Here is a 17,594-nt window from a genome sequence, read left to right as displayed (position 1 = left end):
GTAAAGTCCATATCCACGTTTATATACACATGGTCGCTACAGTTATTGTTATTTGTGGTCTTAAACATTATTTTGAGTTAATTCTATGAGGGGGGAGGGTGTTCAATTTATTTTACAGTACAAGGGGAGGGTCATGTGAAAACTTTGGGGAGGGGGTGCATTTGTTTTTCATGACAACTTGAGTTGGACCAGCCCCCCCCCCCCCCCCCCCCCCAGTAAATTTCAAAAGGTCCTTAACAATGTAACAATATATTAAATGTGTATGAATAGACTCACACTATACAAACAGTAGCAAGTATATGAATATGACTTATAAAACAGATTAAAACATTACATAGATTGGGTACCTTTGCTCTGGACAAAGTCCAGCTGTATTAAGGTCTGAAGCAGGGGGTCGGTGTTCAGGGTTAGGTCAAACTCAGGGCCCACCTTGGGCTCCAGAGCCCCTTTGACCCACTGGTCCTGAGACGATGTCACACGTTTGATCAGCGCATCGGAGATCTACACAGAGACACACACAGCAGGAGGGATCAGCATCAAAGCAGATACAACTCCCCTAAAACATTAATCCTCATAGTAAATATACTATTACAGAGTGCAATATGGTTGGCTTTTTATGATTTCTCTGAGGCTTTGTGCTTCTGGAAAAATGCCAGCAGGAAATGTGCTGAATTTAGGAATAACCCTGTAGGGCAGTGGTTCCCAACCTTTTTCAGTTACTACACCAACAACTGAATTTGGCTCTGCCCGAAGTACCCCTGAAGTACCCCCTCATGTGCATTTTACCAGTAGCCCAATGGACTCAGGAGTCTTCTCAAGTACCCCCTGTGGATGGGCCAAGTGCCCCCTGGGGTTCTAGTACACCTGGTTGGGAACCACTGCTGTAGGGTACCAGCTTTCATGCTACCTGCAGAGCTTTTGTGAGAATTTATACAAGCTTTTATGTACAGAGCACCGATTTTGTTCCAAGGGGTATAAGAAACTATACAATCAACACTTCATTCAAATTTGAAGGGAGGAGATAAGCATTGATTCCCAGAAGATAGTCTTTCCACTCTATTTCATCTGATTCAGACCGCTCCTATCAAAAGACCAGGAGAATCAATGGCTTCCGGCTAATGGTGTGGGGAACTAAATATGACAAGTCACCTTGATGAGGGTGTCACATACCAATGTTCAGTATCACGTTAATCTTTATTAGTGCAAGCCAATGAGAAATGGTTTGGAATGACCTGTCAAGTATCAATATCTTCATCCACACTTAGCCAACAACAAAAACATGTATCCACATCTTTCTACAAGCTTATCATATGTATTCAATCAATATTTATTAGTATAGTAAAAGATATAAGCGGTTCTTCAAAGGTCTCCTCTATTTGGTCTTAGCATTTAGAGCCCAGTAGGAGACAGGGACATCTGAGGGAAGTTTTCTCTGCATGAGAGGCAGACCGGCAGGCAGCAAGGATAGCCTCATCCATAACCTTCTACTAGCAGAGCTCCTGACCCATTCATCTATCCTTCCATACATCACTACTGTACCTGCAGGAAGCCGCTGGGGTCGTTCTCTTTGATCACCTCCAGACAGTACTCCATCATGCCTGTAGTCTGACGTAGCTTCATAGTGCAGTGAGTGATCTGGTCACGCACCACCTGAACACAACACAACACATGAGAAGCCAGAAGGACACAGACAGGCACCCTTTAATGTCATATTAACACTGAGCAGGCATTTCACACACACACACGCACGCACACAAGTGGACCCCAGGAAGAGTAGCTGCTGCTTCAGCAACAGCTAATGGAGAGGCTGGTGGGAGGAGCTATAGGAGCGCAGGCTCATTGTAATGTCTGGAATAGAATATATGGAGCGGTATCAAACACATCAAACATATGGAAACCACATGTTTGACTCTGTGTGCTTCCTCCTCTCCACAGAGCACTGGGGAAAAGGGATTTGGGTGACTGTCAAAGCCATTCATTCACAGCTAATTGAAATTCAGTGGACTGTCACCATTTTATGAGCCATTGTTTGGGTAGACCACTTATACCTGCTCATGTGTTCAACTCATCTTTGCATTTTCATGAAAAAAATATGACTATCAGATTATAAATGAAAAGGTCATACAAGGTAGATTAATTTCAAAGCAGTTAATCCCTCTTTATCAAATAAGCCTTACAATTCCAAACTTATCCAATAAATAATTTGATTAAGTCACTGACACATTCAGGCAATAAACCAATAATTAATTAAATGCTCATAAACTATTCAACTGGATCTTAATTGAATAAAATAAGCATAAAATTAACATTCCTAAAGGTTAGATTGAATAAAATATCACACAAATATAAACACACCAGAGGACAGTCAGGAACTGTCATATCTATCCAATGATAATGAATGAGCAGTAAGGTAAATAATTGTAACAACTCAGATTGAATTGACTGTATAATCCTCACATCACGCAACATTAAAACAATAACAATCCAGCGCTCTATGGATTATGCCTGGACTAGACTGTCACGAATGACATGAAATGACTCTCTCCTTGGGAATGTGTAGTGTGGCGAAAGAGGCCACTGATAAAAACACCGCCGACAGACTACTGGCTCGGAAGAAATGAATTAGAGTAGAAAATGACATTCACTGACACAAACTAACACAACACTTGACGATTGAACAGGGGGAAACAAATGCCCTGATGTTGGGATTACATGATAAAAAATAAGATATTTGTGCCTTTGATGATAGAAACAGCTGTGTGATAGCTGAAATATTTTCAGTCGGGGATCATTGTCTTGTAGCTGATATAAAATAGCTTACCGCTAATCACCAACCATCTATCTCCACCACACTGTAGAAGATCAAATGTAATGGACACCAAATGCTGTCACGACAGTAGTTTGGTAAAAGCCCAACAACTGCTTTTTACAGTCCAGTTACTGATTTTACCATATGGCCGGAACTAAAGTCCATAAAACTCTTTTTTTGTAATCTTCTGAAAAGGGTACATTAGTGTGATGGCCTTAATCAAAGTGAAATGAAAAGACCCCTTTTCTGCTGTGTGATGCTGCAGCAGTCCTAGCTGCTCTTCAGCTCCAGCCCTGATAAACACAACAGCTGTCCTCTGAAGCCCCAATCCTCCAGCCGGGCACGTTGAGCCTGGGCATGGATCCATATGACCCACTGAGAGCTTAACGCCAGCCAGCCTGCAGGCCAAGGCCCACCACTCAGCTGGGGTTTCAGAAGGAGAGGACAGGGGGGAGGAGAGGAGAGAGACCTGGGTCCAGATGCACCTCGACCTAGGCCAAAACAAGTGCACAACCCTGGATGCCCTTTGTTGCTAGAGAGAGCTGACAGCTGAGTCTATCACTACTCAGAGTTGTATTATGAATAACAGTTATCTATTGCTCATATTTTTTAAGTGTGCAAAGTCATGTTAACATATTTGATGCAGAGAGAGTACTGTGATTATTGTTATCAATAAACCATAAACCATTCACCGAACTGAATGATGCCATCTGTACATTACAGCCAACATAACCTGGTCCCCAGGCTAATTGTGCACAGTACAATCCAAGCTTGGTCTGGTGTGTGAGACTGCAGTCAACATGACGTTCCCAACCATCAAGCTGTTGGAGCGTCCATCAGATCAGACCCGCTGACCCACCTTGAGCTTGTACTCCCTCTCTTTGGTAACCTTGGTGAGGAGCTTGGCTTTCTGCCGCGTCAGAGCCTCAATAAGGGCGTCACACTGAGCCACCAGGCAGGCCTCGAACTCCACCCCGTTCTCCTGCCAGGGACACAACACAACACATCGCTTACTGACAGAACAGGGAGGTACAGGGCGCTAGGGCGAGACACAGAGAGACAGGGGGCAAGGACACCACCGGACTGCATATTCTGACACCACGCTGATTCCTGTTAAATCTTCCATCATCGACACTGTATATCAATAATTTATGTGAGAGTAGATGAGGCCTGAGATAGTGAATTCTGATCTAGAAACACTTTGCACTCAGTTCAAGGATGAGCAGAGCTGGGATTTTACTCAAATAGAATCCTCTCAAACTGAGAATAAGATTCTTAATAAATCGAATCAAATTTTATTTGTCACATGCACCAAATACATGCCACATGCACCACATAGGTGTAGATCCTACCGTGAAATGCTTCCTTACAAGCCCTTAACCAACAATGTAGTTCAAGAAATAGAGTTAAGAAAATATTTACTAAATAAACTAAAGTAAAAAATTATAAAAAGTAACACAATAAAATAACAATAACAAGGCTATATACAGGGGGTACCGGTATTGAGTCAGTGTGCAGGGTACAGGTTAGTTGAGGTAATTTTAACATGTAGGTAGGGGTGAAGTGACTATGCATAGATAATAAACAGCAAGTAGCAGCAGTGTGAAAACAAGGGGGTGTTTTTGACAATACACAGCATTGCTGCGACTGATAAGACATGGAAGTGCAGTCTAAAAGCTGTGATTGTCTGGGGCAGTCCCTGTGGACAGTGTTGCCGTGCTGATTAGAGTGGCACAGCAGCCCTCTCCTGCTTCAGCTGTGAGCGTGGTCACAAACAGATACCTTTGTACCCGCTGAGCGACAAGAATAACTTTTATAATCCCCACAAGTTTCCTGCATAATAAAAAGATTCTAGAAAGTGACATTGTATGAATCTGGAGCTTATTTCTTCTTTCTTTTTAGTATTTGTTGAGCATCTGTATACCCTTGATCTACAAAGCTGACTACAGGTAAGTAGTTTATGGGGAATACAAGTTAAATTGATATAGGACAGAAATAACATGTGGATATTTCAATTGGATCTGCAAGACACAATGTTACCTGTATCTGCTGAAGCATGTTCTTCAACTGCACCAGAAATTCCTTGGCATCCTTGGCTTTATCTGACACACCATTCAAGGCTTGGGACAGTTGACACTGTGAATCAAAAACACACAATTAATCATCCAAAATAAATAAAAAACACAATCTATGCAGACATTTCAATTGAATGAGTTTGGGAATGCAGCCACTTCTGAGCAATAACTCTCCATGTCACTTCTCTAACATGTTAAGATTAAAGCCTGGGGCAGTACCAGTGACGAAATATTCAGTACAGTACCAGCGATGATGCAAACAACTAATAAACACTTCACTCAAGCCCACCCACATGACCTCTTTGGTCATAATAATCAAGGAGATTCAAACGAGCACCTCAAAGCCATGTGTAGAAGTCAAGCCCTCACCTTGTAGTCCTATAATCATTTATTTCTCTATATTTCACCAGATCTGCTCTGTACTGAGGCTCATGGCCCATGAGTGATAGGTAATCATGGTGTAAACCAACCCTGCTGTGATAAATCTGGCCAGGATCCAAACCTCCCACCTCCCTCCCGCTCCTCCCACCTGCTCCTCCCACCTGCTCCTCTTCCTCTGGGCCTCTCTGTAGGGCTTCTCTGGGGCTGGGCCTGTGGGCTATGTGCGTAGGTTCAAGAGGGCTGCAAATCAAGCCATCTGGCAAAACAAGCTGGCTGTCTGCACCGCTAACAAGGGGATGAGTGATTCCCCTCCTCTTTGCTGTTTCTTTCCACCAGGGCCCGAGTCACAGCCCCAGACAGATAGGACAAGACAAGAGGGCATTGCCAGGCCAGTGTATGTCTGCTAAGCCCTTTCTCTCTATACTGTGACACTGTGTCAGGGTGACCTCCAGGGGTCAGGGGGAGGGGTCCGGGGGCCCTCCTATGGGGAGAGAGCCTGCCACACGGCAACCTCCTGCACAACACCAATTAATGTCCTTTCACTGGGTTGTGCTTGTTTATCCTGACAGTGTTGTATGGGAGAGTTGGATTCAATATGGTAAGGAAGGATGCTACTGCTCAACATTAAGAAATTATCAAGGGAGCCATATCTTCAAGGTTTTATCGGTCTTGTCATGAGCCCCCATTGTAAGATCCAGTTTTTCTTTATGAGCTAATACTAAACTTCATGTTATAATTAAGTTCTGGATATTGTCCTCATGTGGCTCAAAAGTGGTAGCGATCTCATTTGTAGAGATGGATTACAGCAACAGTGGTAGACGACCTACATAACCCCTTCACTGTCACTAAGGATGACAGGTGAGCTGTGGCAGGAAGAAACACCTGTTGTGAAGTAATGAGTAATACGGGTCATAAGATGAAAGGTGAGGCTCTATTCTTCAAAGAGGAATCCAATTAATAATTTTACAAATATACCCTTAATCGTAATGTACACTGCTCAAAAAAATAAAGGGAACACTTAAACAACACAATGTAACTCCAAGTCAATCACACTTCTGTGAAATCAAACTGTCCACTTAGGAAGCAACACTGATTGACAAAACATTTCACATGCTGTTGTGCAAATGGAATAGACAAAAGGTGGAAATTATAGGCAATTAGCAAGACACCCCCAATAAAGGAGTGGTTCTGCAGGTGGTGACCACAGACCACTTCTCAGTTCCTATGCTTCCTGGCTGATGTTTTGGTCACTTTTGAATGCTGGCGGTGGTTTCACTCTCGTGGTAGCATGAGACGGAGTCTACAACCCACACAAGTGGCTCAGGTAGTGCAGCTCATCCAGGATGGCACATCAATGCGAGCTGTGGCAAGAAGGTTTGCTGTGTCTGTCAGCGTAGTGTCCAGAGCATGAAGGTGCTACCAGGAGACAGGCCAGTACATCAGGAGACGTGGAGGAGGCCGTAGGAGGGCAACAACCCAGCAGCAGGACCGCTACCTCCGCCTTTGTGCAAGGAGGAGCAGGTGGAGCACTGCCAGAGCCCTGCAAAATGACCTCCAGCAGGCCACAAATGTGCATGTGTCTGCTCAAACGGTCAGAAACAGACTCCATGAGGGTGGTATGAGGGCCCGACGTCCACAGGTGGGGGTTGTGCTTACAGCCCAACACCGTGCAGGACGTTTGGCATTTGCCAGAGAACACCAAGATTGGCAAATTCGCCATTGGCGCCCTGTGCTCTTCACAGATGAAAGCAGGTTCACACTGAGCACATGAGCACATGTGACAGACGTGACAGAGTCTGGAGACGCCGTGGAGAACGTTCTGCTGCCTGCAACATCCTCCAGCATGACCGGTTTGGCGGTGCGTCAGTCATGGTGTGGGGTGGCATTTCTTTGGGGGGCCGCACAGCCCTCCATGTGCTCGCCAGAGGTAGCCTGACTGCCATTAGGTACCGAGATGAGATCCTCAGACCCCTTGTGAGACCATATGCTGGTGCGGTTGGCCCTGGGTTCCTCCTAATGCAAAACAATGCTAGACCTCATGTGGCTGGAGTTTGTCAGCAGTTCCTGCAAGAGGAAGGCATTGATGCTATGGACTGGCCCGCCCGTTCCCCAGACCTGAATCCAATTGAGCACATCTGGGACATCATGTCTCGCTCCATCCCCCAACGCCACGTTGCACCACAGACTGTCCAGGAGTTGGCAGATGCTTTAGTCCAGGTCTGAGAGGAGATCCCTCAGGAGACCATCCGCCACCTCATCAGGAGCATGCCCAGGCGTTGTAGGGAGGTCATACAGGCACGTGGAGGCTACACACACTACTGAGCCTCATTTTGACTTGTTTTAAGGACATTACATCAAAGTTGGATCAGCCTGTAATGTGGTTTTCCACTTTAATTTTGAGTGTGACTCCAAATCCAGACCTCCATGGGTTGATAAATTTGATTTCCATTGATCATTTTTGTGTGATTTTGTTGTCAGCACATTCAACTATGTAAAGAAAAAAGTATTTATTCATTCAGATCTAGGATGTGTTATTTTAGTGTTCCCTTTATTTTTTTGAGCAGTGTATTTCCTCCAGAAAAAAAGGGGGGAGAGGCATCCTTTTCCCTGTCAGCAGCATCCTTCCTCTCTTATTATCTGATGCAATGAATGCAACGAAGAGACCCAGTAATGTCATTAGAGAGAGAACTCTTAAGTAATATGCATGACATTCAAGAGCAGAGGCTTTCAACAGTGGAGGAGCATAGCTATTCATTTCCAGCCCAGTGTTTGGGGATCTGGGTAAGACGATGCAAAGCTGCAGTGCTCATCTGTGGTGTTGACCATGATTTCAAATGGGTCTTTAGGGACACTCCTGGAGGAATAGCTTAGATTCTTATCGCCTCCATCTCCATTTTTGTTTCCCCTCTCTTTTTGTCTCCACCTCCTCCCTTTTCTCCCTCTCTCAGCAGCTGTGTCATTAGCGCTCCACATCTGGATGAGAGCAGAACCATTCTCCCTCTCCGGCTCAGCCTCACACAAATCCTCTGGCCGTATGGCACACTGCTGCTCCACGACCGACTAACGCTCAACAGCATGTCCACGACAGCCAGCACAGCACAGTGCTGCACAGCACAGCCAGCTCAGTACAGCATCACAGAGAATGCACACAGTTTGTGTTTGCATTGCCACGTACTGTGTACAAACTCCCTGGAAAGACATGTATCATTCTTGAGGAAGCTTGGAATTACTGATAGTGACTTTCCTTTCCCGAAAGCGAGTACCTCGGCTTGGACCGAGGTACAGGAAGCAGAGATGGATTGGGTGGTGGGAGCAAATGTGTCGTCCCAACCTGGCTCTTGTGCGCTCTGATGCCAGTTATGGGAGGCTACTCGAAAAAGAGAGGGCAGCCAGGTTTGGTGTGTACCCCCCGCCACCTGTGTCTGCCTCGGTCAAGCACTGCTTGCTTCTCTTCCCAGACTTGTTGATGAAGGGTCCGGTCCCACCTCAGTGATACGGTCCTACGTGAACTTTCAAGACTGGACTAGCTAAATGAGCCCTGCATAGCGTGCTAGCCAGGTTGGCTAACTCTCTGAGGCGAGCTAGCTATTACTAACTATTCCTGCCTCGCCACAGTGGTGTTGCTGGATTAGCGCTCTTGTTTAGTATACAGTATGTAGCGTTAAATTGCTTGGTTATTCTAAACGGACCGTGCTGCGGTCAAAGACGCTAGCTAGCCTAGCTTATGCTAAAAAGCCTCCTGGCTAAAGTCGGCAAGCATGCTTAACTTCCGGCGAGTCAAATTTACTAGCTTTCCCCAGCGTTATGGCAACCCCATTCCTATTTTCAGGTCCTAGAGTTGGAAGGAGTGAAGGAAACCAGTTTTGCGCGCACCTCAAATGAAAAAGTAGCCCCCTGAGCACTTGGCTGGGGTAACCCCCGGAGCAAGGGGCCATGACCAGTGCGCCCCTCAGCAAAAACATTACTGTGACAACAATGCCCCCACGCTTGGCAAACAGTCTTTCGAGCTCCCGAGTGGCGCAGCGGTCTAAGGCACTGCTTCATGGTGCTAGAGGGTTGTCACTACAGACCTTGGTTAAATTCCAGGCTGTATCACAACCGGCCGTGATTGGTAGTCCCAATGTCGTCCGAGTTAGGGTTTGGCCGGGGTAGACCGTCATTGTAAATAAGAATTTGTTCTTTACCAACTTACCTAGTTAAATAAAGGTTAAATAAAAATAAAATAAAAACTCACGGAAGCACAACGTATGTTGGAAGCTTGTCCATATTTAATGCTGCCACCTCCGTTACCCGCGTTCCACAGTGTTCACAGGGTTCAAAGGGTATATCAATCTCCCCAGGATGACAGTGACAAGTTGGGTCACTGTCCTCATGGGAGCGTCCCTCCCCATAGGTGGCTCATTACTGGGATTCAGTGTTGATTCCTGCCTGTAGCTCACTAGTCCCTATGAGGTGTCTAGTGATACAGGTTATGGTCTCTGTAGGCGATTATTTGTTGGTAGCGGAGTCAAGGGAATAAGCAGGGTTGGACACGACCAAGCTGTCTGGGAATTAGATTAAATTACGAAACACACCCGTCTGTCACAACAAAAGGGGTCTGTTTTTCAGAGCTGTCTGTCCCATTCCCAGCTAGGTTACAAGGCACTTTGTCTACCGGGTGCCTATGACTTTGCTAACCTTCATGATAATGTTTTTTCCCTGGATCAATTTTTAATGCGTGCAGTCCACCGCTGGGTGCCAGCCGGTCACCGGAATGCATCTTACTGCCTAAATCAGTGAGGCTCGTTGTGACAACAGTACCCAAGTGGCACGGCCAATCGGGGTATGTCACTGGTCGCCAGAGCCCATGTACCCAGAGTAGGCTGGGCTTTAGGTAAACCATGGCACATAAACAATGTTTTTTCAACCGAGTTCCACTATTCACGGGTGTTAAAAGTGTTGTCTCCCGTATGTGAGTTTAATGAAATGTGTTCCTTCTCCATGTTCAGACATACGGTTGTCAAGAGTGGTGTAAATGGAAGAAGAACCAATTTCTCCAAGGCTACGAGGTGGAGTCCAATCTGTGTCGACCAATGTCGCGCATGTGTAGTGTCGCCCTGGATCATGCGAACAGTGACATCAGGCTACAATTTGTTGTGCGTCCCCCACGCTTCTGCAACGTCATCACATCGACTGTTCCCGAGGCCTCAGCGCCCGTTTTGAGGGAGGAAAGCTCTTCCCATCTCCAGAAGCAGGCAATCCGAGTGGGTCCTATGTCCGTACAGCCTGTATTCCTGGTTACGAAAAGGGATAGGACTTTTGGTCCCATTGTAGACCTACATGTCCTCAGCAAGCACCTCAGAGTCTACAAACTCAGAATGCTCACAAGCAACCAGATATCACAGCAATTGGCTGGTGGCGGCAGAGTTGAGGGGACAAGCAGTGTTACACACATCCATGCTACTGTCCCGTATTCAGCTCTAGGCTTCATAAGAAACCAGAAAAAGAGCTGTCTGAGTCCCTCTCAGCGCATTCCGTTTCTGGGTCTAGAGCTAGACTCACTCGCGTATCACACCTTTCTATCCCCACGGATGGTGTCCGGCTTTCGACTCTGCTTAGCCAAATACCGGCTGGCCCACACAGTGAATTTTCGCCAGTGCCTATGCCTACTGGGGTTGATGGCTTTTGTGATGGAAGTTGTTTCCGTGGGGCTATTGTTGATGCGGCCCTTCCAGTGCTGAGTGCTAGCCACTCACCTGGACGCAACCCTCAGCTATTGTCAGGGGGCTCCCATGGGCTGAGTTGGGCTGAGTTGTATCCCAAAAGTTGATCACGACAGATGGATTCCCCAGAAGGTGGGGTGAGCTGTACGAAGGAAACTCGATTCGGGGGGCATGGACACTTGTGCAGAGCGCACTGCATGTCAATTACCCAGAGTATCTGGCACTCAGGCGATTCCCCCAGTTTTTGTTGGGCTGGCTTGTGCTGGTCAGAACCGACAATATCTCAGCGGTGGCGTGCATCAACAGATGTGAAGAGACTGTCTCTCTCCCGCCTAACCTTTACTCACTCCCTATTGCTGGGGAGCAGTGTACACATGCTTTTGCTTTGGGTGACGCATGTCCCCAGTTGCCTTTACTCGGGTGCAGATATTTTATCTAGGTGGGACCCTCTCTCCCAGGTATGGGACATTTTCAATATTTTTCTCGATGAAGGACCCGAGTGCCCCATTGGGAACGGACAGTCTGATGCACCAGTGGCCTTGGAACCTCCTTTACACGTTTCCGCCAGTGGTTCTGATTCACCTCACGTTGGAGTGTGTGCACCAGGAGTGCTTACCATTGATTCTTGTGGCTCTCCAGTGGCCCAGGCAGCCTTGGTTTGCGGAGACATTCGCCTTTTAGGCGGGGACCCGTGGAAACTCGCGTAGCACAGGGACCAGTTGTCCAAGGCACAAGGGCAGTTTTGGCAAGCAAGACCAGAGATTTGGTTCCTATGGGCCTGGCCCCTAAGAGGGCCAATTTGATGGCTAGAGAATTACCTCAGAATGTTATTGTTACCATTCAGTCTGCAAGGGCGCCCTCCACGAGAGGGCTGTATGCGTATAAGTGGCAAGCATTTGAGCTCTGGTGCCAAGATAAAGGACTTGTTCCTTTTCAGTGCTCTTTTAGGGACATCCTAATGTTCCTACAGGAGCTTTTCAAGCATTCTCCACTTTAAAAGTGTACATGGCCGCTGTCTCAGCGTGTCATGTGGGAATTGACGGAACCTCACCGGGAACTCACCCCCTGGTGGTGCAGTTCCTGAAAGAGAGAACCGATCTCTAAAGACCGGTCTCTAAATCTATTGCGCCCACATGGGACTTGGCGCTGGTTTTGGAGGCACTGTGTGCATCCCCTTTGAGCCTCTGAAATTGGTGGATCTGAAAATCCTCTCCTACAAAACCTCCATGCTCATGGCTTTGGCTAAACGTGTTGGGGACCTCCATGCGTTATCCGTACACCCTTCCTGTACTCAGTTCGCCTCGGGCAACTCTAAGTTGCCGTTGTGTCCAAATGCGTCCTTCGCCCTGAAAGTCATGGCTATGTCCTACAGGTCCTTAGCTTTTGAGCTATTTCCCGGTATGCTTCTGAAGAGCAACAGAGGTTGCATGCCCTGTGTCCGGTGTGAGCTTTATGCACGTACATTGAACGGAACTGGGATATCCGCTTATGTGACCAACTTTTTGTCTGTTTTGCTAATCCAGCTCGCGGGGCAGGGCGCTCTCTATGCAGCGTCTCTCCCACTGGATTTTCTGGATCTCCCTGGCATATACCAGCAAGGAGCAAGGTTTACATAAAGGTGTACACGCCCACTCCATCAGGGCTCTGGCAGCGTCTTGAGCGTTGTTTAAAGGGTTGACTATAGGAGATATTTGTGCTGCGGGAAGTTGGGCATCACCACACACTTTTGTGAGGTTTTATCGCTTGGATCTCACTGCTCCCAGTATAACACACAGTGTGCTAATGCCTGGGACAGGGAAAAGTCACCAGGCAGTGTGCCGTGTGCGCAATACCTAGACTGCCGCATTTGGTGGGGTCAGGTCTGGGTGGTCTGCCATGGGCCGTTTCATTTAGTATCTGTTGGGGTCGGCTTGGGTTGCGATTATATTTCCCCATAGTATGTTCTACCGAAGTTGACTGACAAAGGGAAAGTAACGTTATGACTATAACTACTGTTCCCTGAAGGAGGTACAACACCTGTTTGGCCCCACAGCGTCTGTTCCTGGGCTCGGTGAAGAGCGGTATTAAATTGAAGGAATGAATTCGAGCCTCACGCTTATCACCGTAGAAAGCCGGACTTCCAGCGAGGTGCGGATTTCATTGGCCTTGTCAGTTGTGATTGTAGATCCTTCAACAGAAGTCGCAAGAGTGTGACTCCCCATACTATTTTTTACCTAATTTCCCTCCTTCAGTGAACAGTAGTTATAGTAATAACGTTATGTTATATACTTAAAAGGAAGCGCCTTAACAAGATATCAAATATTGATAGGATTTGCTACATTAATATATGTATGAACATGCAGAATATGGACAATTTCCATTACATAAAACCCAGTTCAAATTACATTTGCAAGGAATAATTAATTAATTATTTCTTCATACTATGGGACAGTCAGCTTTCAGCTGTGTAGCTAAATACATCGAAAAGCATTGATCATAAATTATTCCTGCTATTTGAGATATTACACATATTGTAAAACCTGTTACATACAAAGTTAGAATATATTAATCCCAATTTTTTTCCAAGATTCTGGTAACTTGCCACTGTGTAGCCATGGTAACACTTGCAGTATTTGCGCACAGCACTACAATCTCTGTCCACACACTTCATAAAGGTCTTGCCCAAGCACTCATTCTCTCCTCTAAAAATAGCTCAAAAATTCTCCTGCTCCTATGCCTTTGGTTACAGTAGTTGCACACATAAAGTATACGCACTCATCCTTTTATCCCTGGCTCCCCCATCACCAAACGTTTATTCATCACAGCATTTACCAAGTCTAGTGTATCAGGAACTATGCAGCTAGAGTAAGGCACAGCACACATATTCAATGGGATAGGAGATACTGTAATTTACATTAACTACATTCTGGAGCCAACGCCATTGCTGGGTCTGGGAGAGGGGCTCCCTTTTTCTGTATGCCTGAGATAGCATAGCAAGATGTCTTCAGCTGCAGTATCATCTGTATCTACAAAGAGGAACCATGGTTTCTCTAATCTCCTAAAAGAGTCTTTGTGGCCATTTATAATGTGCAGTATTTGGGAATTCAGGACAAAACAAAGTTGGTTGTAACAATCGGCGAGCTGCCCTTCTGGACTTGGCAGGGCCCGATTGCGCATGTCTGCTGGCGCCTAGTGAGCAATGCCCTGGACTTGTGCATGCAGGTACAGAGTTTGGGACCAGTGTGTAGTGTGTGTGTGTGTGTGTGGGGGGGGGGGGGGCTTTAAATAGACACTGACTTTGGGTGCTTCTGCTTGGCTGCCCACAGGACATTCATAGGAAACTACACCACTGTGACTTACCATCCAATCCCTCATCTGTGGTTTATCCACTAGTAAATACATATTCATGATGTATTCCTGGTAATATTTTTTTTCACTAACTCACAGTGGCACTGTAAACGGAGAGAAAAATATCATTGATACCCTAAGGCAGTCCCTTGTGTGCCGTTGTTTAATTTGACATACTGTAAATAACATAAACATAACGATGTCCTTCTTTACATTACTTTCAAATCATGTTTGTAAAAGCATCCCCATACAGAAAGATAAGATTGACAACTGAAGGTCCAACAAAAACTAATGGGGGTTTATTGTTATTCCCACTAGCAAGCCAAGTGCAATACAACAGCTTGAGCACTGTAATAAGAGACACACCCACACACCCCACCACACAAGAGCGCACACACTCACACACACACACACAGTCTCTCATTCCCAGTGGACGTGGGTCAGATTTGAGGAGTGAGACAGCAGCAGTCCGGCAGAGGAGGAGTGTGTGTGTGTGTGTGTGTGTGTGTGTGTGTGTGTGTGTGTGTGTGTGTGTGTGTGTGTGTGTGTGTGTGTGTGTGTGTGTGTGTGTGTGTGTGTGTGTGTGTGTGTGTGTGTAGTTGGGCTTTCAGTGCTGATTATGTTCTCCACAGTCCACAGACGGTCAGCACACACATGCCTCTCCATTATCAGCACTCTGGATCTCTGCAGCATGGAGGATGACAACTGCCTCTGGGCCACATGCCATAATTCATCTGTGGTCATAAAAGAAACATTGGACGAGCAGCCTTTCTCTCTCTCTCCTATCAACACTGCAATCTCCAGGCCTTCCTACCCTAACTAACAGACTGGTTGTTGAGTCTGTTCAATTGAGTTTTCTGTCAGCTCCTAGAGGAGGACAAATGATAAAGCATGTCAGAGCCTGAGGGTGGATCTGGAGCTGTGGATGAGAATGTGAGTAACAGATGTGAATTAGTCCCCTATGTCACAACAGAATTACATCCTAGTGACAGTGACATGAAGGGCTGCCTGGTGTAGTGGACTCATTCATACATTTGGTCTCGTTTATATTTGGGCTCAGTTGGTAGAGCATGGTGCTTGCAATGCCAAGGCTGTGGGTTCAATTCCCATGAGGGACCAGTATGAAAATGTATGCACTCACTAAAGTATGTTGCTCTGCATGACAGCATATGCTAAATTACTAAAATGTAAATGTACAGTGACATGGGGAGCTGTCTGGTGCAGTGGACTCATTCAAGAATAGGTGGGAAGAGTGATAGTGTAACTTCAACAGTACAGAGATAATTTGCCACAATAGCAGACCAATAGATTCATGTCCTCCCCCTCTTCATAAACACATACTCCCATTCCATCTCTCTCTCTCGTTCGCTCACACACACACACACACACACACACACACTTCCAACCTGAGAAGAGCTCACTTGACCATCCCATTGTTCTCAATACAGAATGTTGGCCATAAAAACACTAAATGGACGATGTACTGGTGTGTAATTGAGCTCACTCAACCCCAGGAAATATATGAACTAAGCGCTTCTGCATCTTTTATTTATAGGGCTCATTACTTATACATGCTGCTTCACACTTATGTGATTTTCACAGTCCTTTTGTGGGACAGTAGGCTAGTGTGATAAAAGTGAACTGAACTCAGAGCAACCCTTCTAATCAGTGAGGGTGAGTGGGAAGACGGATGCATGCTGTTTGATAAATGATGGATGGAAGGAAGGTCGTGGGGCATACAGTCCCAATCATGCAAAATGTGAGATCAGTGACCCAGTTTGCTCTGTGGGTGATAAAGGCTTTTAATTTCATTTGTGATAGCTGTGTAATAGCTCAATGTAATGTGTGTGTGATTGGGTACTACTCTACTATCTCTCAGTCCACATTCTGCCTATAGAAATGCTATGCCTGGGAGGAGCAGAGCCCAGCTCTGAGTCACAGCATCCTACTCCTCTTCACCATGTAGTGGGAGCTGAGAAAACCATGGGGCATGTTACACAGCGCTGGTGACCTTTTCACAAACCCAGAGCTGTACTGTAGGCAGGGAAAATCTGGCCTAGAAACTGGAGTTTGGTAAACTGACACTAGTGAGTCAGACTTGTGGGTTCCAATTATTTATTCATCTGTGAGTGAACCTACTATAGGTTACCACGGATGAATTGTCCCTTACAGTAAATTGTTGGTATGATTTAAATGGCACTGATGACATCGGTGATGTGATGCTGCACAGAGCAGCGGATTATGGCCAAGCCATCCCCACCGCCTCCATCCTTACCTTGTGCTGTTTCCACATGGCCGCTAAAGGTTTTACATCGTGACTCCCATGCTTGCCACCCTCCAGACACTTCATGCACACTGGAGTCTTGCAGTTGACGCAGTACATGCTAAAGTTCATCGTGTCATGGTCTGCACATGTTCCCTGTTTGCGTAAGGTGGCGGCGGGCATCTGCTGTCCTCCTGCAACTGGCGATTGGGTCGGTGGCACTAATCGATGTTTGGCCAGCGGTCCACGGGAAGGGTGGCATCGCTGCTGGCAAGGTGTGCAGTAAAACACGTCACACTGCTCGCACATCACAGTGGCATCGACAGGGTTGCGGTCACATAGCTGACATTTCACGTTGACAGAGCGGCTCTGTTGATACCGAGACACGATCGCCTCCAGTAGCCTGTTACGTGGAAAGCCCCTCAGCCCCCGCTCATCCAGAGAGACACTACGGTGACAGAGAGGACACGTTATGGAGCAGTGGCGGTGCACCAGAGTCGGAGGAAACACCCTCACCCCATTTGGAGACTTGAGGCACGGCGTGTATGATCCATAGCCGCTGTCCGTTTCACTATACATGCTCATTTTGTCCATATCCAAATAATCGTAGTCCGAGTTGGAGGCACGGCTATGCGGTGGTGTTTCGCCTTCTGGGGTCTGTACAATGATATTTCGGGCGCACGCCAAACACACATTGTGCGAGCAAGGTAAAAGAATAGGATCCTTGAAAAGAGAACCGCAAACGGGGCATTTTAATTCTTCATCCATCATGTCTTCTATACAACGCTCCTCACACAGAATGCAAGAGCAGCAATCTATGAAAACAGACCAGCACTATTTGATACTGACAGCTCCCTTGCCCATTTTACGCAGGCGCGCGCGAGTGGGAATTGTTGGCGTTGTAGTCCGAGTGGATCAGTTCTGCAACTGCAGCTTCACAATAAGAATTTCACGTTTATCAACAACAAAAAACTACAACCCCCTTAATCACAGTGAGAAGCCCCAACGTTTGTGAAAAATATGGTAATTGTAGGCTA

The 17,594-nt window shown here is 46.4% G+C and overlaps 1 protein-coding gene across 4 annotated transcripts in view; it reads right to left on the bottom strand.

Annotated features, from left to right (window-relative positions):
- The window catches only part of LOC139556306 (E3 ubiquitin-protein ligase TRIM9-like), a 27,134-nt gene extending 9,690 nt beyond the window's left edge, over positions 1-17,444 (bottom strand). The window contains exons 1-5 of one of the 4 annotated variants that reach the window (XM_071370123.1): positions 16,570-17,444; positions 4,850-4,945; positions 3,669-3,791; positions 1,540-1,650; positions 348-501 (exon numbers count right to left, since the gene is read on the bottom strand). In XM_071370123.1, the coding sequence (XP_071226224.1) occupies positions 348-501; positions 1,540-1,650; positions 3,669-3,791; positions 4,850-4,945; positions 16,570-17,328 (1,243 nt within the window). In that variant the 5' untranslated portion in view covers positions 17,329-17,444. The remainder of the gene's footprint in view (positions 1-347; positions 502-1,539; positions 1,651-3,668; positions 3,792-4,849; positions 4,946-16,569) is intronic. The other 3 variants (XM_071370122.1, XM_071370120.1, XM_071370121.1) reach the window with 3 other exon arrangements.
- Between the last annotated feature and the right edge of the window lie 150 nt (positions 17,445-17,594).

Source organism: Salvelinus alpinus, chromosome 27 (assembly GCF_045679555.1).
Source record: "Salvelinus alpinus chromosome 27, SLU_Salpinus.1, whole genome shotgun sequence".
NCBI classification, from domain to species: domain Eukaryota; kingdom Metazoa; phylum Chordata; class Actinopteri; order Salmoniformes; family Salmonidae; genus Salvelinus; species Salvelinus alpinus.
The sequence above is the reverse complement of the archived record's forward strand: the minus strand, read 5'-3'. Positions and strand labels throughout refer to the sequence as shown.